Genomic DNA, 26663 nt, shown 5'->3' with positions numbered 1-26663 from the left:
GGAGAAAAAAAAAAAGAGCTGCAGGGAAGGAACCTTTTTGAATTAGCTTTGACTTGGAAGAGAAGCCCAGAGAACCCAAGCTGACAGCCCTGGTCCTGGCTCTCCACTCCTCACGGTCACAGTCACACCTATGCACAATCACACCTCCACAGAAAGCCCCACAAACACCTATTTGCCAGAAAAGAATTCTCTTTTTTGGGGGAGGCTAGTTTTCCAGTCTACAAGTCATGATTTCCTGTACTTTGCCTCAGTCCTAAACATATTTCTCTGAATAAACAGACCCAGGAAGCTTGCCCAGAAGGCGTGGACTGCTTCCCATCAAAACTGTGTTTTGAGAGAGAATTTAATGTGTGCGTGTGTCTCCGTCAGGCCCGAGGCCAGTGGCCTGTGACATAGCGAGGGCCAGTCTTCACTTTCTCTGGGACTTGGGAAGCGCCTGCCCCCAGAGAGCGGCACAGTTGCACAGTGAGCTCTGAAGTTAGACAGATCCGGGTTTGAACATGGCTCGGTCTCCATTCATTACTTGTTAACCTCTCTGGGCCTCAGTTTCCTCGTCTGTAAGCCACGTGGAGAACGGTAGCACTTGGATCACAAGGTGGTTGTGAGAAGTTCTTGGAAAAGTGGCTGGCGTGAGCAGCCATGACCATCATTATTGTGGGGGTTTATTTCTGACTTTATAATGCATAAAATATTACTCCTACCCTACCTCTTTTATCCTCCTAGAACCATTAGAAAATGAGAAAATTTCCAAAGCAAACCACGGTAGCAAATCACACCCAGCCCTGCCTAAGGGCTGGAAAATGAGTGCAGGACACAAGCAAGCAGCAGCCCCTCTGGCCGGCTGCCTTCCCTTTCACTGCTGCCAGCTTCGGGGCACATCATGGTGGCCTACACTTTCCTGAAGTGACCGAGTTTTGCTGATTTTGTCAGCTGCTGCTCTGAACTAACTTCTCCGATGTTTCGGATTTTGTTTTCATCGGTGGCTGATTTAGCTACAGATACCAGTCTTCAGTAACCTCCGTCCCCCACTCCAAGGCAGTGTGAGGTGTAGAGTTCCCCAAACCAGCAATTAAAACCATGCTTTTCATGCTATGCCATTTCATAAGCTACGTTGACCTCGAGCAAATTCCTCAACTTCCAAGTCTCCAAACTTCTGGTTTGTCTTTTTTTATTTGGAAAAATGGTGCTAACATGTATCTAACCCGCTAGGGGTTTTGTGAACATCAAGGAAGCAAACCCAGGTAAAGTGCCTGATGTCTACTCTCCCTTCTGCAAGGCAGGAAAGCCAAAGAGAATTCCTGCAAACGACTTTGCATCTATCGGAGAGGAAAAAAAACCCCATTCTGTTGGTGTGTGTGTGTGTGTGTGTGTGTGTGTGTGTGTGTGTACACGGCTTCTCCGTCCCGGCTGAGGATGCCTTGCCCTGCAACCACCCATCCCTGTGCAGCCCTAGCCTGGGCCTTGCCTGGAGTGGCTCTGGGACTGTGACAGAGCTACTTCCACCGCTGGCAGCCACTCTGGAGGCCTCCCGTGATGGAACCACTTTCACTGGTTGTTTAAAGTGTTCTCTTAGAAAAACTGTTTGTTCTGAAAGATGTGTCGGTCTTTTTAGAAATATTTCTGGCGTTGGCTAAGATGTTTATTACTCTAAACTCTTGTAGAGGCAAGTGCTTCAAGTCCTCTCAAGACCCAGCTAAGGAAGAAAAAAAAGCCCAAAGAGGGATGAAAGACAGACTCGCTGCTTTCCCCCAAAGAAAACTGCCTGGGAAGCATCTCGCTGGACACGTTGAGAGTGCAGATACACGCCACTGACTGATTTTTTCTCCCCTCTGTGTTGGTTAGGAAAAGAAAACTTTGAGAAATGGGTGTTGCAAAAGAGGTACTATTTGTACCCTACCCTGTTCCAGATGTTTCTTGGCTGAAAGGGTTAGAAAAACTGACAGATGATGTATGTCACCCCCTGTAGCACAAGGGAAGATGCAAAGTTTGAGGAGGGGGGCTTTCATTCCGAGCAAGGCTTCAATGCTTTCAAGGAATCTGATTCCAAATTAAGGATTTCGGACAAGACTCAAGTCTGAAGTCGAGGGGATGGAAGCCCCGACCCCCATGCCCACCCTTAGGGCCCTGGGCTGCGCCTGCTGCTTTCTGTTCAACAGACAAGAGCCTCACAGACAGGCTGGACTAGCCAGGGATGAAAACCCTCAGAACAGAACAAACGTCCTCAGAACAGAGGGCCTGGGAGCCTCCCTCCACACGAGAGACACAGCTGCACGTGGGCTGGCCTGGGGGCCCTGGGCATGGCCTCAGAAAGGCAAAGCGAGCGCACAGTCTAGAACCCTAAGCTCCACGCTGCCTTAGAGTTCGCCTCTGGCTCCCTGGAGACTTGACCAACAGAATGGGAAACGCTGAGTCTAGGGGAACAGTCTGACGACACCAGCTTTGGGATTTTCTGTTCAGTCCCAGGAAAATGGAGGAGCTCCTCTCTACTTCTTCTCCCCGGACTGTCTGCCGTCCCTGGCGGTCTCTGTGCACCTGTGCGTGTGAAGGTGCTCTGTGGCATGCTTAAGCCCACCTGGACCTCCCTTCACTATGCCTCAGCAGCCACCTGTGGCTATTAGAGAAGGGCAGGGGGTGTGAGACACCCCCAGCCTCCCAGGGTCATCTCTCCGGATAATCCTGGCCCTTCAAAGCTGAGGCACTTTGCTTGCCAAGAATACCCAGCTAGCCAGGGGCAGAGCCAAAAGGAGACTCCAAAAATTCTCCAGACCCTGGTTCCAGGGGCCTGTTATTTTACAGGCCACCAGGCAGAAAAAGGATCAAGAAGCGTCTTGCTTATTAAACCCACGCCAAGCATTACAAAGGGAAATCTCCTGCCCTTAAAAACCGTGCAAGCTCCAAGCTCAGATAGTAGTTGGGGATTACTGGGTATTTGGAGATTCTCTCTACTTTGTTTTTCTCCTTTAAAGATACGCAAAGAGACCTGTTTTTCTCTTGCTGGACGAGTTGCAGGCAGGAATGCTGTGGGTCGGCTGCTCCCTGGGGCCCCTCCCTCACCTCCCCCCCAAAGGCGGAGCGGGAAGGGCAGGCCTCGGCCCAGGCTCTCAGAACAGCACAAACTCCTGTGCTGCCTTTGAAAATATAAACCTTTAAAATAGACATCACTCATTTAAACTAACTGAGGGAAAGCCTACTTTTTATTATCATTTTAAAAATAGGAGTCATAGACGAGATGAAAAGAAAGTGGTATTTTAAAGGGCAGACACGAAGGGAAGTTTACTGCTCACCAGGAGGAGTCGTGTTAAATCGGCCTGATTCAGCCGGCCTGCCATGGAAGCTTCCAAAGTGCTCGGGACCCGTCTGCAGTAGGCCCAACAGTTCCTGTTTCATCTCATTTATATTTGACATCTACTTAATAAGCCCCGATCAGATAATGCACAGATGTCCCTAGAGACACGCAGGTAAATCTGGGCCTAATCCAGGTTTACTTTGGACTAATTCTAAATCCGCGGGCTCTGAATGAACGTGGCTTCGCCGGATCCATCAATGCGAGTCCTCATTTTATTGAGCAATTCTATTCTTAGCTCGAGGAGGGGGAGGCAGACAGAAAGCCCGTTCCCCTCCATTCCATTCCCCTCCCAGGACGGCATTTAACATGCTGCTCCTGCCAGCTGGCGGGCAGCCACGCCAATGGCCCTGTCAGCACTGGCCGAGGAGAATGAGAAACGAAACCATAAAAGGCGAGAACCACAGCCCCGGGTGGTGCTGGGGGAGGGGAGCGTGTGGCACCCGGAGCCAGCCAGAGCGGGGGCAGGGGCACCGGCCACAGGAAAGCGGCTCAAAGGAGCTGACCCCCCAGGTCTCCAAGCCGTTGAGGGGGGGCAGCTAAGAGAACACCAAGGAAAACTGGAAACCAATGCTTGCTGACCCGTAGGGCCAAAACCAAGACTTCAGGTACAAGTCTGAATGTGGAGGCTAACTGGATCACTAGCACCCTCCCAGGCCCCCAAATATTCTTGACTCCTGGGGGAAGATTACTGAAATGAACATCTGGAGTCGCCAAAGAAAGAAAGGGGTAGGGAGGTGTCTCCTGTCTTTTATAGATGAGAAATCTATTCCCTGACCCCTTAGCACACTGGCCTCCCCAGATTTAAATTTCCTGATCTAAAGAAGCAAACGAAAGGGGGTCAGATGAGTAACCACCAGGCCAAAGGCCTTCACAGATGCGTAGGGACATGGCCTGCCGTCGGTCTGCCCACTCCTGCATCTGCTGTTCCTTTGCTGCCCTGACCCCTCGGGGGTCAAGGAACTGAGCGCAACCCACCGTGTGGGACCAGTTAGGAAAGTATGTTGACATTTCAGGAGAGAGTCGCCAGGGCATGAAAAACAGCTACTGCAATGGAGAGGAAAACGTGAACTTGAAAACCAGTCTGGAGACAGACTCGACTCCATACGGGGCTGCAGGAGGTGAGAAAAAGGGGTGGACGTAGCATTGGGAGGTCACAGTGACCTCAGAAGGGTGGTCCCAGCAGACTAATGGGGGCGGGAGGGAGGCCACAGGGAGGAGAAGCAGCAGAACCAAAGTGGAGACTGGCCCCTTTTGGGGGGGTGTGGCCATGAAGACAGACAGAGAGAGAGAGAGAGAGAGAGAGAGAGAGATGGCAGGGTGGCTAGAGAGAGTCAGGATATTGCAGGAATACGTGGTCCTGCGTGTCGGCTGGGATGGGAGACCCTGGCAACATTTATGGGAGAAGTAGAGGGGAAGGCAAAGACAAGAGAGGGGGCGGGGGGGGGCACAGATGCACAGACACCTGCAGGTGTGGGGCACGGAGTCATGCAAGCTCATGCCTGACGCCTCCTATTTCTCAGAGAAGCGAGAGACCAGGGCCTGCAGGGTGACAGGCGATCACAGAGTCAGGGAGGACGCTGAGCCCACTGACGCCCCCGCCTAGGCATGAGTGGAGTCCAGCACTGAGCCTCCGAGTCTGTGATCTTCTCCCCCAGTGTGTCCCCACATCAGGCTGGATCGGGGGGTGCAGTGGAAGGCAGCCCCGGCTGAAGGTGAGCATTTGCAAGGAGACTGAGAGGCCGGGGAGAGGGAAGGGAATGGACCAGAGGGAGAGGGAGCGACGGTGCCACGGGAGGAATGGGTCTGGGGTAGTACAGCTCAGGGCTTCCAAAGGCTAGAAAGAGAGCAGCCAGGAGGGGATTCATAGGAACAGGATAACGCGGTGGGGTGTGTGCAGGGTCTGGGCTTCTCCAGGAGCGCGGAGCCCAGCAAGGCAGTGAGGGCAGGGAGAGGGAACCCGGGAGCACGGGGGGCTGTGGGCAGGGTGCCGGAGGAGTAGGCCCGGGAGGGGCAGCCCCGAGGCCCACCATCCAGCTGGGGGCTGCTGCCTCTCCTGTCCTCCGACCGCGGGCCGCCCCGTCCTCAGACTCACCCACGACAGTGAGGTTGACCTGGGCCTGCCTGCTGCCCAGCTTGTTCTCCACCAGCAGAGTGTAGCAGCCGCAGTGTTCCTGGCGTGCGGCCACGATGGTGAGCCTGCTGCCATTCTCACTGGTCTCCACCTTGATGTGCTCGCTCTCCTGGATCTGGGGGCAGAGAGTGAGGCAGGCACTAGAGACAGGCCAGGAAAGGAAGAGGCTCTGACCTCCACTCCTCACCCTAGGGAATGCTGCTGGACAAGCTGCATGGGCCTCTGTCTTGTCTGGACTCTGGGCCTCCCCTTAGGGCCCCTCCCCTCCTGCATCCAAAGCCAAGCCTCCCTGAGGTGGTCCAGGTCTGGGGCGAGCAGAGAGGGTGCTGAGTAGGGCCTGGCAGATGAACTAGGTCTACCTTGCGGCCCCGACCAGACTTGAGGATGGTCTCGTATCTCTATGGCTTTGGGGCTGGGGGATGGCAGGAGAACACGTCTGGGCGGAGTCAACCACAAAGGCCACCCCAGTGGCATTCTGACCTCTTCTGTGCTGTCTAATCCTGGAGCCACCAGCCACATGTGGCTACTTAAACTTTAATTAGTTAAGTGGGAATAGCCCCAATGTCCATCAACTGATGAATGGATTAAAAAAACCATGGTACTGCCTCACTCTGTGTCTCTCATGAGTAAATAAATAAAATCTTAAAAAATAAAATAAAATAAAAATTTAAAAACCGTGGCATACCCAGACAATAGAATATTACTCAGCCATAAAAAGGAATGCAGTACTGATTTATGCTACAATGGGATGAGCCTTGAAAACACTATGTTAAGAAAAACAAGCCAGACACAAAAGAATACATACTGTATGATTCCATTTATATGAAATGCCCCGAATAGGCAAATCCACAGAGATTGGCAAGTTAGTGGATGCCGGGGTTTGGGGGAAAGGGAGCAGTGGCTGCTAATGGCTCAGGGCTTCTTTGTGGGGTGATGGAAACGTTCCAGAATTAGATCATTGTTATGGTTGCACAGCTGGTGAATATACGAAAAACCACCGAATTGTACAACACTTTAAAAGGGCAAGTTCTATGGTGTCTGAATTTTATGGTGTCTATAACAAAGCCGTTATAATGATTTTTAACTAATAACAATTTGGAATTCTGTTCCTCAGTTGCACTAGTCACACTTCAAGCACTCGATAACCACATATGGTGGTGCCTACTATATTGGATCATGGATACGGAATATATCCGTCACTAGACAAAATTCTTTTTTTTTTTTTGTGGGGGGGTTTCCAAGTTTTATTCAAGAACTCATGCAAAATATTTGAGATAAATGAGTTTTAATCCTCATCTTCCTCCTCTTCCTCGTCCTGGTTAATCTGGAAGTAACGCAACTCGTAACTCTCGACAAAGTTCTTTTGTCCCCAACGGGGACTTGGTCAAATGTCTCTGAAAAGGGAGACATTGCATCTTACTTCAGACGACACCAGTCCAGACAGCGCACAGAGCAAGCAACCTTAGGATGGTAAGGCAGGATTCTCAGCTTCATCTTTTGAGACCAACCCTCCATCCCTCCCTGGTACTAGCCTCCCACCCCTGGGCCTTAGGACAATTTGAATGGTTTGGAAAGAGAGCACCGGAGAACTCAGAAGAAATCCTCACATCCCCCGTAAAGTTCCTGATTCAGCACCAGCCGCTGCTTGGGGCCTTCGGCGATCACATATATGGCCACGTGTACCAATATGGGCTCCCCATGTCCCTTTAAGTTGGTCATTCAGAAAATCAAACATTTTTTTCATAGAGCCATGATTATAAATGGTACGTTCCTGGGCCAGCGAGCCAACGTTCTGTTTAATGTACAATTGATCCATCCAAATACTCGGATTCACTTTTATCCCTTCAGCACGTGGTAAGTTGACGTTGTTACCACAGAGAGGGTTCGGCGGGCTCGCACAGAACGCTCGCAGGGCCTGAGAGGTCCTTCCGGTCACTGGTTCGATTTTCCTGCCTCTGAGGAGCATTCTAGACTAAAATATCAAAATCAGGTGGGTGGCCTGGGTGGTTTCTATTTTTTCTTTCACACTTTGTTTAGTCACACAGATTGTCTGTAAAGCAGATGTTCACAGTAGATTCAGAAGAAAAGGTTATTAAGAACTCCGACCTGGCGGGTGGGGACAGGACCCTCCCATTTCTAAGGCCCTGCTGATAGAGAGTGATGTTGCCACCGTGACAGGACAGCGTTTCTCTTCCCTTTTGGCCCAGGGCCTGAGAGGGTTGTTCTCGGGTCACTCCCTCCATCACTGACCTGCTTTCGGAACTTCATCCACGTACAGGTGATGGGCTGGGTGCCTGCCACTTTACCAAACAGCTCCACAGACTCTCCTGCGCGTACCTTTTGGTCCTCAGGAAACTGGATGATCTGAGGGGGCATGGCTGGGAGAGGACAAGTGACAAAGTGAGCAATGAGGAGGGAGCCTCAGACAGACTGATGTCACTCAGTGCCGCTGTCCACACTGGTCTGCACGTCTCACCTTCTAGAGCTTTCGGGGTAACACTGAGGACAGCGGCCACTTCTATAGAATGTCCAAACCGACGGACCTGCTAGGTTTGTTCATTATTTTATTTTGGTTCTTTGCAAGTGGCCCACACGATTTACGTGGCATGTGTCAGTTGCTCTGGAATTTGGATCTTACCCTAAATTTTTTAATCTACCTCCTAATTCCTTTATTAATTAAGCAGCACTTTGCATTCGAACCATCAGGTTACCCTGGCTGACAGGTTCCATGTGGTTCATGTCCTCAAATGTCTTTCACTGGGAAAGAGACAAGGCTCTATATGACGAGGACATATAAAGCGGAGCATTAGGACGGCATAAAGTGGATCGTCTCTTTAAATGGCAGCGTAGAGGGCGAGTGTTAGGCAGTTTCACAGTAAGGGTGGGAAAGTCACTAGTACTCTATGATGCCATATGACGTCAGCTAGGGACACTATCGGGGAAGCAGAAGAAAGGACGGGTCAAGTGAGAGAGGGTAGGAGACCAGGCAGTGCAGAGGCTCTTGGCGAAAGTTTGGCCTGAATAATGCAGAGCTGGAATCAGGGAGGGGCACAGCGGTGGTCTCCTGGGACCTTATGCCAGCGCTCAGTCTAGCAGGGCATAGGAAAACCCCCCCGTGGCAGATGCCTCTTGCCCCCATTTGCTGCTGGTGACCCATTACCTGCTTTTGGAGGTGTCTTGGGGGCAGGTTTCTTTTTCACAGTTGCATCACCTGAAACAAAGACAGTCACAGATTATTTTCTATCAATTCTGGCTTTTCACAAAGCTCCTGAATCCTAGGAGCCTTGGCCGCTGCCCCTGCCTTAGACAGAGCCCTCACTTTGGGTGTGTTTTTCAGATCTTGCACTCCTACAGAGACCACCTCATGACTGAATATCAGTTCTCAGGGGATCTCTGGAGCCTCCATTGAGATAAAAACTCAAAAATGCTTGAGTTTCCATTGTCCATTTCAATGATGATAACTCCACACTCACTCACTATTCCCTCACCCAAACTTCAGGAAACTCAGAAAGGAAATTACGTCAGATAAACCGTCTAAAATTAGACTTTGGTGCGGATCCAAGGGTCTCAGGCTTCCTTTGGGTCACAGACTGTGGACTAGTGGCTTTCATTTTTTTAGTGTTTGCTAAATGGATCAATGAATGAATGAACAAATGAATGAACCCGCCAAAGGCTCTCTTCTATTCCCCCTCCATTCCTTCTCCAAATAACTTTCTCCAAATAACGCAAATAAGAAAAATTACTCAGACTAATTTCACAGCACAAACCTATTCATTCTGCTAAACAGCAATATGATGAATATGCAAAAGTATCCTCAGCTATCTTCATGGCTTGTTTTCATCTTTCTTGGAGGTCTTTAATCAAAACCTATTTATCCAGGTGGAATGAGAATCTGTGTACACACAAATATCTGTATGTGAATGTTTATGGTGGCCTTGTGACTACCAACAGCTAGAATTTATCCAATTATTCCAGAACTGGAGAATGGATGAACTGTGGTATATTTATACAATGAAATACTACTTATCAATAAAAGGCAACAAACTACTGATACACAGAACACAGATGAGTCTCAATGACTCATCTTTCTCTTTCTCTAAGAGAAGCCAGACTCAAAAGGCTGCGAACTGTATAATCCTATGTATAAGCTTTGTTCTAGAAACAAATTATAGGGACAGAGAAGAGATTAGTGGGGGATGGGACAGGGGTTGACCACTAAGGGACACAAGATATGTTTTAAGGTGGGAGAACCATATCTTGATTATGGCAATAGTTATATGACTACATAAACTACGTACTAGAAAGGGTCATTTTTACTGTATATAAATTATGCCTTAATTTAAAAAAAATGGGAGTCACTTAATCAGTGAGATCTTCCCTAACGACTCTATAACAAATAGCAAACCCCTGTAGCCAGCACTTCTTATCTCCCTTACCCCACTTTATTATACCCCAACATGGCACTTAGCACCATATAATAAACTATACATTTACCTGTTTATTTACTGTCTGCCCTTCTCCTATCTCTGAAGTATAAGGTTTTTGAGAGCAGGGACTTTTTCTTTTTTGTTCACTGCTGTGTCCTCAGTGTGCCTGGACATAGGAGGCACTTGGTAACTACTTATTGAATGAATGAGTGGAGGGAACGTTAGCAATTATTCATCCACAAATCTTCACCTCTGCCGATTACGGAGAAGGAGCACTATGTCATGGCTTGGACATGGCTGTGTGCCCACAGGCAGGTTATCAAACTTTGTGGATTATCAGTTGTGCATCTGTAAAGCAGGGAGAGTGGGGCTGCCCACCTAAGAACCGCACAAGGACTGTGTAAGGAGGTGATCTCTGAGATCACGGAGCTGATGACTACCAGTTACGTGATGAAGCCCAGGGTGAGGCCTGCTTCCACCAAATTCACCCTGCCTTGCCACCATTATCGATCCATCTGTCCATCTCACAGAAATTTACTGAGGACCTGCTGTGTGCCAGGCAGATGCTAGGCAGTACATGCTATTCACCTGGGTACTGAGAGGAAAACCAAATAAATGATAAATCAGAACTTGTCATCAAGGATTTAAACGTCAAGGCATGTGGTCCACAGGAAAGGCGCCTTTTTCCCCCTTTTGTCATAAAGGACATCAATGGGACAATTGGCAAAATTTGCATATGGTCAATAAATTATATGATACTATTGTACCAATGCTAATTTCATGTCTTGATCACGAAACTGTAGTTTTAATAAGAGACTGCTCTTGTTTTTAGGAAATATACACTGAAGTATTTGGGTGTCCAGAATACCACGTGTACAACTTATTCTCAAACCACTCATAAAAATTATATGTATGGATGTGTAGGTATGTGCATATGTGTGTGTGGAGAGGTATGGCAAGGAGAAAGGGGAAAAGTGAGGGAGAAAAAATACATGATAAAGCAAACATGGCAAAATGCTGATATTTAAGGAACTCAAGAGAAGGATATACAGGAATTATTTGTACTATTTTTTGCAACTTTAAGTCTGAAATTATTTCAAAATAAAAGTTATGGGGGACCTTGGTGGCTCAGTGTGTAAAGCGTCTGCCTTCAGCTCGGGTCATGATCCCGGGGTCCTGGGATGGAGCCCAGAGTCCCATCCCCTGCTCAACAGGGCGGTCTGTTTCTCCCTCTGCCCCTTACCCTGCTTTGTGTGTCCTCTCTCTCTCTCTCTCTCTCGATAAATAAATTTAAAAAGTTTAAAAGAAAGTTTTTTTAAAAGGTTTTATCCAGGGGGCTCCTAACTCGCTCAATTTGTAAAGCATGTGACTCTTGATCTCTACGTAGTTAGTTCAAGCCCCACTCTGGGTGTAGAGCCTAGTGTTAAAAAAAAAAAAAAAAAAAAAAAAAAAGTTGTATCCAGCTAACACAACGCAGTTGTTCAAACAAAAGAAAGTGCACCGTGGGCTGTGCGGATGGCTAGGAAGCGCTTGATGGTGGGACATGGGACAGATTGAGGGCCACAGAACATCTGAGCTAGAGACAGGAGAAGGGCCCCATGGTTCTGGAACAGAGCGGCCTGGAGTTGAGGATCATCGGGGTGATGTTTGGTGGAAGGCTGTCCAGAGTGCAGGCTGGGATCAGAGAACAGTGGTGTGAAGGCAGCGTGATAGTTTAAATTAAATGTAAAATTCAGTTCCTCGGTCATGGTAATCAGGTTTGAAGGGCTCAAGAGCCACATGTGGTTCGAGGCTACCACACTGCAAGGACACGGAACATCGCTGTCCTCACAGTGCTGGTCTAGAATCCCAAGTTTGAGGGGTAGGTCTTTCTCCTGAGTGAACAGGGAGTCCTCACACAAACAGCAGTCTAGCTGAGCTTGAGGACCCTTGGAGGTCTCCACATGTCCTAGGGGACAAAGCTATCTGATTAGGGAAGGAAGTGATCAAGGTCCAGCCTTGGCAAAGGCAGCAGCAAAGCAAAGAACTAATAAAAGAGACAGAAGAAAAGTTAAAATACTGTAGGGGCTGAACAAGAAGGAGGTACAAAGATTCCTTAGAGATTTCTGGCTTGGATAAATGAAGAAAATTGTAGAGGCAGAGTACAAAATTTGGGAGTGGAAGAGAGGCATTCGGCTTGGTCCAAGTGAATGTGGTAGATGAAAGAATTTAATCCAATTGGAGGCCAGGAGCCCGGGATCAGGATTCTAGAGAGAGGTTGGTGGAGACTGGAAATGAAAGACTCCAGAATCAAACACGCGATCATAATGGAAACTGTGAGAATGCGTCAGTTCTTTGGGGCAAAGAATGTCGTGAAAGATGGGAAGGGGCCGGGGTCTGATCCCAGGCAATGCCCAAGGGGAGGGACTGGGATGAATGAGAGGGCTGTGAACCTCGACGGATGGAAGGGGGACTGTCCCTGCAAGCAAGGGCAGAGCAGGAGGTGGAGAATGGGCACTGGGAAGGGGGCTTCAGGGATGGCCAGCACTGGGTGATGGGTAAGGTTTCAGAGGGCAGGTTCCATGAGACAGTGGGGTCAGAAGTCACTCCAGAGGAGATTCTCCAGGAAACGGGAGGGAGTCAACTAATCTGACCAGAATTCTGGAGTTGAAGGGACAAGGAGAAACAGGGTGACGGAAGAAGAAATGTCAAGCAAGGCCTCTTCCCAGGTGAGAGAGGAATACAGGTTTGAAAGCAGAAGGCTGGGATGCCTGGGTGGCTCAGGGGTTGAGCATCTGCCTTCGGCTCAGGGCATGACCCCGGGGTCCTGGGATCCCCTGTGCAGAGCCTGCTTCTCCCTCTGCCTGTGTCTCTCATGAATAAATAAAATCTTTAAAAAAAATAAAATGAAAGCAGGAGGCTGGGGCTCAGTAGAGAGGGAGAGCCCCAAGGTGGAACAGCATGGGGAGGCCAAACCCCTTGGAAGTGGGGACCAGATGGGCTATGGAACAGCCATGACAGGCTGAACCCCGAAGCCCTTGTCCTCCTACATCTAGGGCTGCTGGGAAGGGAGCGGCACAACTGCAAGAGAGAGGCCCTCCAGGGAAGATGAAGGGCTCCTACCAGAGCCAGGATCTGACCTCCCGGGGAGAGCGAAAGCCATCTGTTCCCAGGAGCTGCTTTGGGCTGAGCTGCAGCCCCCTAAAATTTATATGTTGAAACTTTAGCCTCCCAGTACCTCAGAATATGACCATATTTGGAGATAAGGGCTTTAAAGAGGTAATGAAATTATGGTGAAGCCATGGGGCCTCAAACTGACCAGTATCCTCTACAGAAGAGAAAATTTGGACGTACAGAGACACCAGGGGTGCGTGCACAGAGGAAAGGCCACATGAGGACACAGTGAGAAAGTGCCCATCTGCAAGCCAAGGAGAGAGGCCTCAGAAGCCAAATCTGCCAGCACTGCTGAACTTGGACTTCAGCCCCCGGGACGGTGAGACAACGCACTTCTGTTGTGTAAGCCCCCCGGTCGGTGGCACTCTGTTGCGGCCCCGTAGCAGACAACACAGCTGCAGATGGGCTCCGGAGGCTGGGAAGGAACTCGATAGGCCCTGGAACGGCAGGCCAACACCCACTAAAGAGGATCCCACTCCTAGGGGCCCACTCTGCTCTCTACTCTTTCCAGTAAACCTACGTGGCTAGAAGTAGAGCCCCAACTAGTCTCCTATCTTCCCATGTCACAGTTAAATGGATCGAAGGCCAAGGTTTTATGTTTGTTCTATACATTTGCATCTTCCACCGTTTGAATCGGTTAGCATTTGAAGCTGGTTCGGTTCCTATTAGTAAAGGCAATTTTAAATGTTAATGAAGTTCTATAGCCTATGCCATCCATAATTTTATACCAGCATCTGCTGAAATCCATGAACTGAGTTCGGGGCTTAGAAGAACACACTTAATGGCTTGGAAAGCAGAAACCCTTGATTCTAAAACTGGGTTTCACACAGAGAGCTGGACTTAGTGCATAGGGTCTAACCCACAACCTCATTGTCCTTTCTCCCATTGGGTTCTTTCCCCAACCAAATACCAGCAGGGCACCTTGCATTGTTTCCATGTTATGAAAAAGGAGATTGATTCCTAGGTGAATTGGCCAGGCTCATAAAAACCAGATATGGCTAAGGTAGAAAGAGGACCTAAACCTCCCAATGTCCTGTGCGTGGCTGCTTTCTTCCTGTTGCCTCTACTTCAGCTCACTCTCTGCTCCATCCCTCGAAACTCTTCTCTGACCCCTTGCAGAAATGCAGTGGGCAGAGGCTCTGGAGCTGGGCTTGGGTTTAGGTACTGCCCTGTTGCTTCCTGAGCTGTGTGACATCAAGCATGTCCCTTAGCCCTTCAGAGCTCTCGATCCCTCATTCACCAAATGTGAAGAGGAGAAGTAAAATTTGTTGTAAAGCACTAAGCGACATTGTAAAGAAGGTATATAGTACAGAGCGCAGGCTCTAATATCAGCTCCCCCACCCCAGTCACCCCTCTTCCCCAGACGGGTCCCCAGAGGACTTCTCTGTCCATTCCTTCACCTATTCATATGCCCCAGTGGGTCAGCTGAGCTCTGTGCCTACACAGTATCACTCGCCGGCTCCCGGAGCTCCTTCTCCCAGTGCAAGTCCTCAGTAGAGGTAATCCTCTTGCTGATCCAGATGCTCAAGCTCTCAGCAATCCCTAGGTTACTAACTAGTTTCTTATCCTCTGGAGTCACCAGTCTCCCTATCTTATGATTAATGTCAGCCCTGTGTCTCATTCCTTTCTCTAACACCTTACACTTTTGCACCATCGTCAGAGAGGAACGTCCTGAAAGGAAAATAAAATCCAACTATCTTTGCAAATCCCGTGGCAGCTATTGGCCACACGGTCAAGCTAGCAGCTAATACCCTCCTTCTGCTTGCCACTCGGTCTGCCCCTCTGATGAGCAGCTCAGTCCCCATTCCCAGACAGTCAGCCCAGAGCAGCAGCTCCTCCTGGCACAGCACTCCTCCCCAAACTCTGATGCCTTTGGGGTCCTTTGCTCACTGCAGCTCTCGGAGTTCCTCTTTTTATTCCTCTCTGCAGGCCTCATTTTACCTGGAGCCCAGACTTCTCTCCTCAGTCCACCTATATGTCCCACTACTTGATTATCCCCTCCCCTGGCATGGACTGCAAGCCCAGTATGTCCAAAAGCAAAATCAGGATCTTTCCCCCAAACCTGCTGCTTGCCCCTCTCAAGGCCCCCTCTCTACAATCTCCTGTCACTGACATCGGTCAATTCCACCCACTAAATACCTCCTTGGTCTGCCACCTTCCACATCCCCACCGTCACTATTCTAGTCCCAACTATACTACCTCTTCGGCCTCTGGTCCCCTGTCCCCAGGCTAACACAGCCATCATTCTGAGGCCATCAGTCCACTGCTTAAATCTCTCCAATGGCCAGCCGCTGCCCCTGAGGATCGAGTCCAGCTCATCTTATGAGGTCTTTCGAGATCCATCCCAGCTGTCATCTCATCTTCTTTCTTACTCTCCCCTCTCAGGGAACAAGGTCACCCAGGCCCTTGATGCTCAATGTCAGTGGTTTTCCAAATTGAGTGTGTATTACAAGCACCCGGGAAGTTCGCTAGAAATGCAGTTCCTGGCTGTCCGGGGCATGCCCATGCTGCTGGGCCCTGCCTCCCGCTCTGGCAGGAGCTGCTCTATCCCACACTGAATGCCTTTCCATTTCTGTAGTATCAGCCCTCTTGCCTTCAGCTCTTTGCAGACTCTGGTACTTTCTTCCAGCAGGCCTCACCTCATGCATCACTACTGCCAGGCTGCGCTCCATGGCCCCTCCAGGCGGTTTATCTCAGTGCTTGCTCATCAGAGGCATCCCAGTTGCAAAAACCCATGGCCGACATGCACACACCACAGCCAGCTTCCTGGGGACAGCACGGGGCCCAGTTTGTTCATCTTCTGTACTCCTAGTGCCTAGCACAGTACCTGGCACAAGCTTGGAAATCTATTAAGGGAATGTGTGGAGCCCTTGAGGATCTTTGTTACCCTGGGAGCTCCTGAGAACAAACCACCCGAGTCCTGGGATCCTGACGCTGGGAGAGAAAGCCCTGGATCTCGAGTCCCTGTGCAACTTTCCTTTAAAAGGAGCTACCTCCTTGCTCTGCCACCAACTAGATTAAAGCTGTTGGATGCTGAGCCTTCTACTCTAAAGAGGGGACTGAGGCTGGAAGAAGTGAAGCAGCCCAGTGGAAATCTCATGAATCAAAGCCTGAACTTGGAAGCCTGCTGGGAAACTGGGGGTGGGGGTGGGGGTGGGGGCAGACTTGGGGAAGCCAGCCTCCCGACTGTCGACTGTCGACTGTCGGAGCAACCCACAGATTGCTTCTGCCCCCACCTATCCAAGCCCTAAAAGACTCCCCGCCTGGTGGGCCTCCCTTCTGCCCCAGCGTGGGGGAGGAGGTCAGGGCCCACAAAAGTTTCCAGACTGCTCAGTTTGAAGGCACAGGAGTGCCTCTCCCATGAATCAGCAGAACAGAAGACCTGAGCAGGCCCTTGGGAGATATTTACAGAACCTTGAAGGTGGGTCTTTCTGCATCAAAAGGGTCTGAGACAATGGAAAGCAAAGGAGACTTAGGGAGGTAGCACGAACAGCCTTGGGTACAGGGACGTCCCTGGATGTCTGCTTCTCTGGGGACATTTCCCTTTTTAGGTAGTTAACTAAAAATAGACATCAAACCCTTCACAATTCCCAAAATCAGCATTAACTTTCTACCAAAGGCTCCTGAAGGTGACTCAGGCTGGGTGAAGTGTGGAGGGAGCACTCACGCACTGTGTCGGGTGGGGGGTTTGGGGGGCGGCTGTGGGAACCCGAGGGTGGAAGGCCGAATCCCACTGCCCTGCACTCAGGGGAGCTCGGGGCTCTGGGTGACCTGACAACCCCCAACACTTCCCCGCCACTGGCACACACCAGGCCCCTCTCAGTATGTCCTTATAGACAGACCTATGGAGGATTATTGGTCATTTTCCCAGAATTAACATCTCTGGGCAAATTCCCTAAACACAGCCCCTCACAGCAAAGGCAGTCGCACAGGAAGATTCCAGAGGAACATTGCTCTTCTTGTTACTGCAAATACTCATCCCCAAGCCCCTAGGACACGGAACGCCAGGATGGTTGTGAAAGAGGCAGCCGGGCACGGCCAGGACAGCAGTGTCAGTGTCCTCCCCAGGGAGGACCCAACCTCCCACTTAATGGGATCATGGGAGACAGTGGAAGAGTGGGGTAGGAGCTGGAAGCAGCCCAGGGGTGGAAGTCACAGGGTCACATGCATGGCAGGGTGGACAGTGAAATCAGGCACTAGCCTTCCTCATGGACCAATACTTTGGTTGAGAGTGGGAGTTGGTGCCAGCTTTCAAAGGCATTTAATAGAAACACCCCAGCTTTTCTTCCAGGATCCCACATCTTCCAGTGTCATGCAAATCTTATACCAAATCTCAACATGGCAATCTCAGCATTTCCTTCCATCTCCTTGAATCCTATCATGGTTTAACATTCCCCATGGCTTCAAGAGACTATTTAGAAGAAAAATTGGATCCTGGGGGCATCTTGAAGGAAAACTGGACACAGTTTTTGACATCCCAAGATGCTTTCCAGTTGACATGACTTTTCATATTGGAGAGCAACACACATGGGAGGCCAAGGCTAGGATATCTAAAAGCACCATCTGGGATGGTCCATCATGGCCACTGGAGTCAAAGTGACCAATGTCAGGCCAGTGCCAGGCATGGAATACAAAGGCATGCCCTGTCTGCATCATCCCCAAATCCTAGAAGTGCAGTAGAAACAAGGACCCTTAAAGCATGGGAACTCATGGATCTATTTAAAAAACCAAATACTTATTGTATCAGGCTAGGCATGGACATTTCAGAAATGAACAGGCCCTGATTCCTGTCCTCAAGTTATCAAAGTGTCCTATGCTCATTTATCTCTTATCTAAAGGACCATCAGCTCTACAGACTGATAGGAGGGATCTCTGAGTCTGTTACCACCCTGGCATTGCCACGTCCGTATTCTATAAAACCAGCTCTGAAGCCCCATCGATGCTTCCCTCACACAAGATTCCATTCAGATCCCCTCCGGCTGGAATGCTCTAGACCTGGACCTTCTGCTCAAAGCTTTCTTCCCATCAGGATGTTTCTACTACTGTGTGCCACAAGCCATACTTGCGGTAGCTTCAACCCATCACATATCGGATGATATGAAGGAGAGTTAGTTGACCTCACCTGAACTGTGTCACTCAAAAAAAAAAAAAAAATAAAAGGCTTTTATTGATTGGACTGTTGTCAGAGCTGAAAAAGGCCTGGGCTCAGCTGGTGACAGTTCTCATCTGACAGGCCCAGAGACCAACGGCTTTGACCAAGACCACATCGTCAATCAGAGGCAGAACCAAGACTCTTGTCCCTTGCTTTCTAGCCTAGTGGCATTTCTGGCCATGTCTTGTGCCCGAGCACTGTCCCCTGAATGGGCATCTGGAGGTCCAACAAGGATGTTGACACTTCCTGGTGCCTCCTCAGCTAGGCAGGGTCCTGGATGCTTCTCCCCTGGGCCTGTGCACCTCTTTCTCGTCCTTTCTCCAAAGGTAGAGGGCAACCACTCTGCACCAGAGGAGCGGATGGAGTGTTCCAGGAGAGGGGTGAAAAGTAGCATTAAAGGGTATCCGAATAATTGACAAAAACTGAGCGTGCATTAAGTTGTAGTATGGGTTTAATGTTAAATGTCCTGATTTTATTCACTGCACTGTGGTTATGTTCTTAGGAGACGCACAATGACCTACCTAGAGGTCAAGGGTATGATGTCTCTAATTTATCCATAAATGGTATACGTATATCTAATCTATATGATGCATGGTGAGCATATATGAATATATACATAGTGTATACTTATCTGTATGAATATCTGATGGATGGTGAATATATTTATATGAATACATCCATAGAGAATGCTAGGACAATGGAGCAAAACGTAAATAACTGGTGGCTCTAAGTAATGTGTATACAAGAGTTCCTTGTACTATTCTTGCAACTTTTCCATAAGTTTGAAATTATATCAAAATAAAATCATAAAAAATTCCTCTTGGGAGGCTTGTGGCAAACACCCTGACAGGTCTGAGGATCCAGCCGAGCGTGCCAGGGGCCGCCCTCCTCATTCCCTCAGATCCCATGGCAGCAGACCCTGCCCCCTCGTGGGCTGGGGGAAGCACGGCCCAGGCATGTGTGGACAGCAGAAAGCACACCTCTGAGACCAGCAGGGCACAGGGCGCTGCAGCAGGAACGTGGATCGGGGTTGGGCCCACAGCTCTGATCTTACCAGCTGTCAGAGTCTAGGCAGGACAATTTAGTTCTCTAAGGCTCAGTTTTGCTCATCTGTAAAATAAGAACAACTACCCATAGCTCAGCTGAGTGAGACCCGCCTGAAGTGCCAGAGACGGAGCACCTTACAGGATGCCTGCTGCACGGGTGCTTGGTAGGTGCACAGTGAGCACCTGAGTCGGGGGACCTTGCAAGTCCCTTCTGGCCTCCATGCAGTGCCTCCCTCCAGTGCTCAGGCAATGGTACCATTCCACTCCGACCATGCCACACTCCTCTCTCCTTCGTAACCTGGCCCAGAGCTCCCCTCGTCCCAAATCACCGCAAACTCCCACTCCTCACTCCTGAACTTGTGAGCTGGTGTCTGGCAGGTCAGCTTGTACTCCTGTCCATTTCCTCCCATCCTGCCCCCTGGGTTGGCAGATGGACGTGGCCTTCGCCCTCACGGTCCTCAGCCGAACTCCCAGGACTCTCAGGCCACTGTGTGGACATGCGCCGTCTCCTCTCACACCTAACAGCTCGCACACAGGACTGAACAACGCAGCGGGGGTTGGGCAGGTCCTGTGGGGAGGGATCTGGCTATGATCTGTTTGACAAGAAAACCACTTGGCCTTCCCTCAGTTACTGGCAGGAGAGATGAATTTCCTAGTTAGATTAGGTACTTCCCAGCCCTTGAAAAAAATGAACACACACAGACAGCCAGAGCACTCGGGGACAAGAGAATCTGGGCTTTCTCATGGGATCAGAGATGCCTGGGACTGGGGGTGGCTATGCTAAGGGAAAATGCTAAGTTGCAGAGGTGTCCAGAGTGTGTGATGTATTTACATATGATTAGGGAAATGCTTAAAAAAATTGTGAATATAATTGAGTAGGTGAGTGGACTGCAGGTAGATGACAAGAGGGCTTCCGGGTGGTATCTGGAATATTTCTATACTTTTTAGCATGTTTAAAGAAGAATGCGTAGATATTTAACTTATGTAATTTTTTAGAGTTAGAAGAAAAGGTAAACTTTCAGGTCAAAGAAAAATGTTTTAATTCATAATATATTTATCTCTATACCAGTGCAATTGTAAAATACAATTTGCATGTGTGTACAATTGGGGTATATACATACGTAGGATTTCTTCTTCTTTTTTTATTTTTTAAAGATTTTATTTATTTATTCATGGGGTGGGGGGCAGAGACACAGGCAGAGGGAGAAGCAGGCTCCATGCAGGGAGCCCGACGTGGGACTCGATCCCGGGGCTCCAGGACCACACCCTGGGTCGAAGGCATGCGCTAAACCACTGAGCCACCCAGGGATCCCCTTAATTTATGTAATTAATAAATACTACAAATTATTCCAAAAAGTAAGACTTTGGAGGTGTAAATCTAAAAGACACCTCCCTCATTTCCTATCTCTGAGCATCTGCCTTCTTAGGGACCTTGGGAAAGGAAGCTCCATGGTGTTCTAGAGGCACCCAGAGAACACCACAGGTTTCTTAGCACAGGTGTGTAAGCAGGTGGAGGGGCCCCCAGAACCACCCTCTCAGTGCCCAGGGGGTGATGGGTTGGGGTGATGAGGGGCTGGGTAGATGGACCATTCGAAGTGGTCATTACTACACATTTCCCTTCCTTTCGGGGTCGGACATCAGTACTGTCCAGAACTGCAACAAGGCTAGAGTACAGTTCGCCTTCCACAGACAGGCAGGGTCTGCCAGAGTTCAACTGGTCACAAATGTGTTTATTCACTAAGGAAAGGGAGACAAGAACCTTCTACCAGCCCTGCCCGTCCCCCTATGTGGTACCACTAACTGAGTCCCACTCCCCACTCTCTCTCTAGGGGTGAGCACCTTGGCTTCCAGCTCTGTTTCCAGGCTCTTGCTCCCTTCCTAAAGAATGGAGACTGTGGGCTGGCGCCAGAGATAGTCTGAGGACCTGGGCCCCACGGGCCCCAAGGCAGTGCGACACTTAACAGGCAGTGCAGGAGACCCCCCTCTGCTTCTCAAGCCCAACAGCGCCTCCAGGTGCTTCCAGCCTGGCTGACCACGCGCTGGAACTGGCCTAGGAGCTTGAACCAATACCAAAGCCTGGATCCCACCCCCAGAGATTCGGATTTAACTGAGCTGAGGCGCCCCAGCCACAGAGGTTTCAAAAGGTCCCCAGGTGAATCTAAGATGCAGCTGGGGCTGCGAGCCCTCACCCCAGAACTGGACAAGGACAACTTGATTGGCCTTCCCCACAGCCTTCTCTCCTCCAGCACAAAGACCCAGCTCCCAGGGCTGCTCACTGTCTCTAGCCTGTTTTCTCCTTTAGAGCTCTCCCCTCGACCCCACCTCACTTCCCCAGAAGTCTGCCTGCAATGAGGTGCCAGAGCTGAGGACAGGATGCTGCTTGACTCCCCAGCTCAAACTCAACGTGCTCTTGCTTCTGCTCCCAGGAGAGGTGAATGCCTGGCTCAGACCCCTAAGTCACAACCATTGGGTGCTCTTCCGAGATCCCATTTTCTCATAACTAATAGAGCATGGGCACTCTTAGAAAGTAAAACCACCAACCCATGAGGGCACTTGATGGGATGAGCACTGGGTGTTATACTATATGTGGGCAATCGAATGTCAATAATAATAATAATAAAAAACCCCGTCAATTCACTCTTACTAGGTTTTTCTTATAATTATTTGTGCATTTCCAGCAATTTATTAAATATCCACTCCTGATAACCTGAGCTCCCCACTTTGGTTAAATATTCCTTAGACATGATGGTTCCACTTTGGTAGGTTCCAACATACTGAAGGCTGAGCATCATCCCCCTGACAGCTGGCTGGTCTATGCACAAGGAACCCAAGCTCATCATCAGGAAGGTAAATATGTAGCTTTGAAAAGAAGAGAATAATAAAACTAAGTCACCGAATGCTGCTTTCTAACAGAAAAAGAGACTCGGCCATCGAAGTAATCAAGCTCGATCACTTTCTTCTACGAGTAATTAAGAACTTGTCTTTTTCTTTAAACATAAGAGTATTGGGGGAAATGGTCAAGCAACTCTATACCCTCTGTTAAAATTGGGGTTTCAAAGCAGAGTTATAACAAAACTAGACCAGTAATTACTCAGTAGGGGAGCCAGGGCTGTACTATGACTTTTGTGGTCTCTAAGCACCTTTGCCTTCATTAATTCCTTCCTCATTTAAAAAAAGAAGAAGAGGGCAGCCTGGGTGGCTCAGTGGTTTAGCGCCTGCCTTCAGCCCAGGGTGTGATCTTGGAGGCCCAGGATCGAGTCCCACATCAGGCTCCCTGCATGGAGCCTGCTTCTCCCTCTGCCTGTGTCTCTGCCTCTCTATCTCTCTCTCATGAATAAATAAAATCTTTAAAAATTTTAAAAAAAGAAGAAGAAAAAATCCTACGTAGGTATATACCCCTATTGTACACACATGCAAATTGTATTTTACAATTGCACTGGTATAGAGATAAATCTATTAATATTATGAATTAAAACACTTTTCTTTGACCTGAAAGTTTACCTTTTCTTCTAACTCTATAAGATATTGAGATATTTCTGTGGACCTGGGTGCTGTGCCTGATAAATCAGTGGGCCCTAGAGGAAGGGGAGACCCAGGAAGAGGGAGACAGTCCTATATAGTTACTGGAGAAGCTTCTTCCCTGAGCTGCTATTTATACCACAACCTCAACTTGGTTCTTTTTTTTTTTTTTTTTTTTTAGATTTTATTTATTTATTCGACAGAGAGAGAAAGAGCATACGCACAAGTGAACACAGGCAGGGAGAGTGGCGGAGGGAGAAGGAGAAGCAGACTCTCCTGCTGAGCAGGGAGCCCAATTTGAGGCTCCATCCCAGGACCCCAGGATCAGGACCTGAGCTGAAGGCAGATATTTAACTGACTGAGCCACCTAGGCGCCCCTGCAACTTGATTCTAAGAGAGTCTATAAGGTCCTTCTCTGAGCAAGGCACGGTGCCCTGGAAGACCCAGTGGCAGCCCTCAGGGAACGTATGGTGGAGGGGGCAGCGGGGTGAGCCACAGACCCCCCGGCAGACATTGGGTCGGTGGCAGCAGGGCAGTGCTGAGTGCTCTGGGAGGGCACCGGAGGAAAGGGTCACTGTCAGCTGGAGCAAGGAAACACTTGGGGATGAGGTAGCTTTTCGGTGGGATTCTGTCCCACGGAAGAGGTGTCTCATGTAGAGAGGAGCTCCCGGAGCAGAGGCATGATGGAAGACCCAGGGACTTCCAGAGCACCCTGAGAAGCCTCGTCTGGCTTGAGCATAGGAATAAGGAATTGGGGGCAGACTTGGAAAAGAAAGGCCAGGCCAGGGTCAGAATGTGTGTGCACAAGTGTGGCAGGAATGCCAGGCCAGCAACATGTGTGAGGCTCTCTTGTATGGGACTGGGGGTCAGGGGTGCTCTAGAGCCTGGGGACCGCCGGGCACCCCAACCGGGAGTGGTAGGATCAGAGCCACAGCATGGCAAGGTCTACCCAGCAGGAAAGACTCACCTGGGAGAAATCGAGAAGAGGAGTCTTGGTGAGAAGAACAGAGGGCCTGAGTGAGGTGGCGAGTGGATGTGAACGCGGACCCCTCAGGCTGTGCAGAGGCTGGGAGGGCGGGGCAGCGCCAGATGGCCACTGGCCCGGCCACCAGGACTTCACGGGGCTCACCGGGGTGCAGGCAAGGAAGCTGGGGCTCTGATGCCGGCCCTCAGTCCTGGGGTGGCCTAGAAAAGCTGAACAAGTACTTACTCTCTGTTCCTAGCATGGGAGGTAGAGAGCTCTTGGGCCTCCGGGCTTTCATCTCCGGGGCCTTGGCATTCTCCTTGGTGGGAGCATCTAGAACAGAACAGGGGACAAGCGTTAGTTGGTTGCTGCCCAAGGGAATGAGCAGAGGAGGCATCTCAAGAAAAACCCCACCTCGACCAAGGTGGTAGCCACCCCCCGCCCTGCCTGGCTCCCCATTCCGCTCTGGGGGCGCTCAGTGCCCGCTGAGCAGACGGCGCCTGCCCCCGGGCACGTTCCTCCACAGGAAAACCAAAGAAGGAGCGTCCACTCCACTGCGCCTTACAAATTGGGGGGCAGAGCACAGTCGCCCAGGCACGATGGATGGACAGGTCACCTGGGAGCTGGCTCGCACCTTCCCTGCCAGCAATCCCAGCACTGGCCGGGCTGGAGGGGACGCCGGTGCCCTCTGCGGTGCCCTCTGCCACCCCTCTCCCATCTTCGCCCTTCGCCGGGGCTAACCGCTCGGTGTCTCCCACAGCCCGCTCTGCAGAGAGAAGCTCTCCCCAAGGAAGGAGAGCGCAGGGTCCAGGCCCTCGGCTCACGGCCTCGAGGGGGCCTGACTTCTCAGACGTCCCTCTGCAGGTGGCCACTGACAGGCGTCCAGGCCGGGCGAAGGCCTCTGAGCAGACAGCCCGCATGCCGACCGCCCCCATCTGGACTGGCCCTTGAACCCGTTATGGGAGCCTTTGCATTCCTCCTCCAAGTGGACCCCATGAAACTCTGTGGAGCCTTCTGGGTAAGCCTGAAGCGGTGCATGGGTGGGTGCACAGCTCCTCAGACCTCTTCTCCACGTTTCCTCTTCCACGTTAATGCCAAGTGTGGACAAGGCCAAGGGAAACTCTCCCTTGTTGGGGCAGATTAACATCATGCCAGGAGGGGTGGGGGGCTAGGCTGGGCCTAAACCAGGCCCCGAGGACACTGGACTTCAGGAAGTTTTGGGGAAACCACCCAGGAACTCAGATAAGAAGCAGCTGGTTCAACTGCTATCACTATGCTCCAGCATCTTCCCCACAAGAAACTCTCTTCAGGGATGAACTGGGAGGGAGCCTCCCCCTCCGAGCCCCTTCCTGCCGTTCCCTTTCCTGCTCCTGAAGAGAGGAAGCTCAGAGGGAGGAAGGAGCGGGTGGGACTTTCCAGCTGAAGCTTGAGACCGCATTCCTGCGGCTTGGCTGGGGAGGAAGGGCCGTCTTGCTGTCCTGCCTCCTAGATGGGGCAAGCCTAGCTGCTAACACATGCCCTTCGCCTGACTGGCTCCTGGGCTTGGAGAGGTTGCCCAGAACTAGGGCCTGGGGATGCACGCTTCCCCAGCGCATGGACTCCTGATGCTCCCATCTGGATGCACTGCTCCTTCTAGACGGCATTTGGGTCTCTTTTCTGCTCCAGAAGGTAGATCTGCCCATAGAACCCCCGCACCCCACCCCCTGCAAGGACTCAAGCTTCCTTCCCAACCTGAAGCCAGCCCACCCTCCGTCATAGCTGCATAATCCAGGAACAGAGGTCTGGTGCAGGCATTGTCCAGCTCACCTCCCGGGCCGTGGGGGCAATCCCCAGCGGACGTCAGCCTAAAGCTGAATGTGTGTCATGACAGGAATGGTTAGGTGTAGGCCTTAAGGAGTGTCACACCATCCCTAGCAGTGTATGACAGGGAACGGTCCAGGGAACAAAGCTCAAAGAAGTCCTTCTAAGCAGCACTTGATAACCTGGCCCCCTCCCCTGCCTCCATTCCTCACTCCCACCCTTCTGCTACCTTCTATAAGACAAGGGGGGGGGGGGCCCTGGGTGGCTCAAGCAGTTGAATGTCTGCCTTTGGCTCAGGTCATGATCCTGGGGTTCCGGGATCGAATCCTACATCGACTCCTGCATGGAGCCTGCTTCTCCCTCTGCCGTTGCCTCTGCCTCTCTCAGTGTCTCTCATGAATAAATAAAATCTTAAAAAAAAAAAAAAAAACAAACAAACAAAAAAGGAAACCCAGAGGGTGAGTCAGGGGTCCCCACCTTCCATAGCTGACACTGCCTGTGTCCTGTCTCCTCTGTGGGCTGCCCCCACCCCACGCTCCACATGGATACGGATGGGGGAACAAAAAGTCCCAAGGGGCGGGGATGATTTCACTTCTTCGCACTGGGTACTCTTCCCAGGCCTGACGGTCATTCTCAGCTGCAGAAAAAGCCTCAGTACCTATTTGTCAAGCTCTGTGGTTCTCAACATTGGCTGCCCATCAGCAGCGCCTGTACCCAGGTATCGCACTCCCCAGATCCCGGTTGAATCGGTCTAGTTAGGGGCCTGGGTGTCGATATCCAGATGCCCCACAGATGACTTGAGTATGTCACTCCCACCCTCCTCAGGCTGTGTGTGTACATATGTGCATATGTGTGTATCTGTGCATATGTGTGTATGTGCACATGGGTCTAGAGTGGGGGTGAGGCACAGGGAGGGGGGTGGGAGACTATTCTAAGAGACAGGAACACAGATTGGTGCTTTCCTTGATGTTTGAGGGGGGGTCAGGATGCCATAAAGCAGGACATAGGGTAAGTCTAGGGCTCCCTCGTTAGGACTCCCCCTTCTTTCCTTCTTTCAAAACCCAACAGGCAACCCGCCCCAACATGTGTTTGTTTTCCCCTTTTTAAAGGAAGAGGAGGAGAGAG

At 50.5% G+C, this 26663-nt stretch overlaps 1 protein-coding gene across 7 annotated transcripts in view; it reads right to left on the bottom strand.

The window, feature by feature from the left end:
• MYLK (myosin light chain kinase) overlaps positions 1-26663 on the bottom strand; it is a 203415-nt gene that overhangs the window by 39853 nt on the left and 136899 nt on the right. For 6 of the 7 annotated variants that reach the window (XM_077884311.1, XM_077884310.1, XM_077884309.1 and 3 more), the window contains 4 exons: positions 23985-24071; positions 8638-8688; positions 7728-7855; positions 5439-5592 (listed from right to left, as the gene is read on the bottom strand). In XM_077884311.1, the coding sequence (XP_077740437.1) occupies positions 5439-5592; positions 7728-7855; positions 8638-8688; positions 23985-24071 (420 nt within the window). Of the gene's footprint in view, positions 1-5438; positions 5593-7727; positions 7856-8637; positions 8689-23741; positions 23759-23984; positions 24072-26663 lie in introns of those variants that run through there. The other variant, XM_077884315.1, reaches the window with a different exon arrangement.

This window comes from Canis aureus, chromosome 35 (genome assembly GCF_053574225.1).
Source record: "Canis aureus isolate CA01 chromosome 35, VMU_Caureus_v.1.0, whole genome shotgun sequence".
In the NCBI taxonomy this organism is placed as follows: domain Eukaryota; kingdom Metazoa; phylum Chordata; class Mammalia; order Carnivora; family Canidae; genus Canis; species Canis aureus.
The sequence above is the reverse complement of the archived record's forward strand: the minus strand, read 5'-3'. Positions and strand labels throughout refer to the sequence as shown.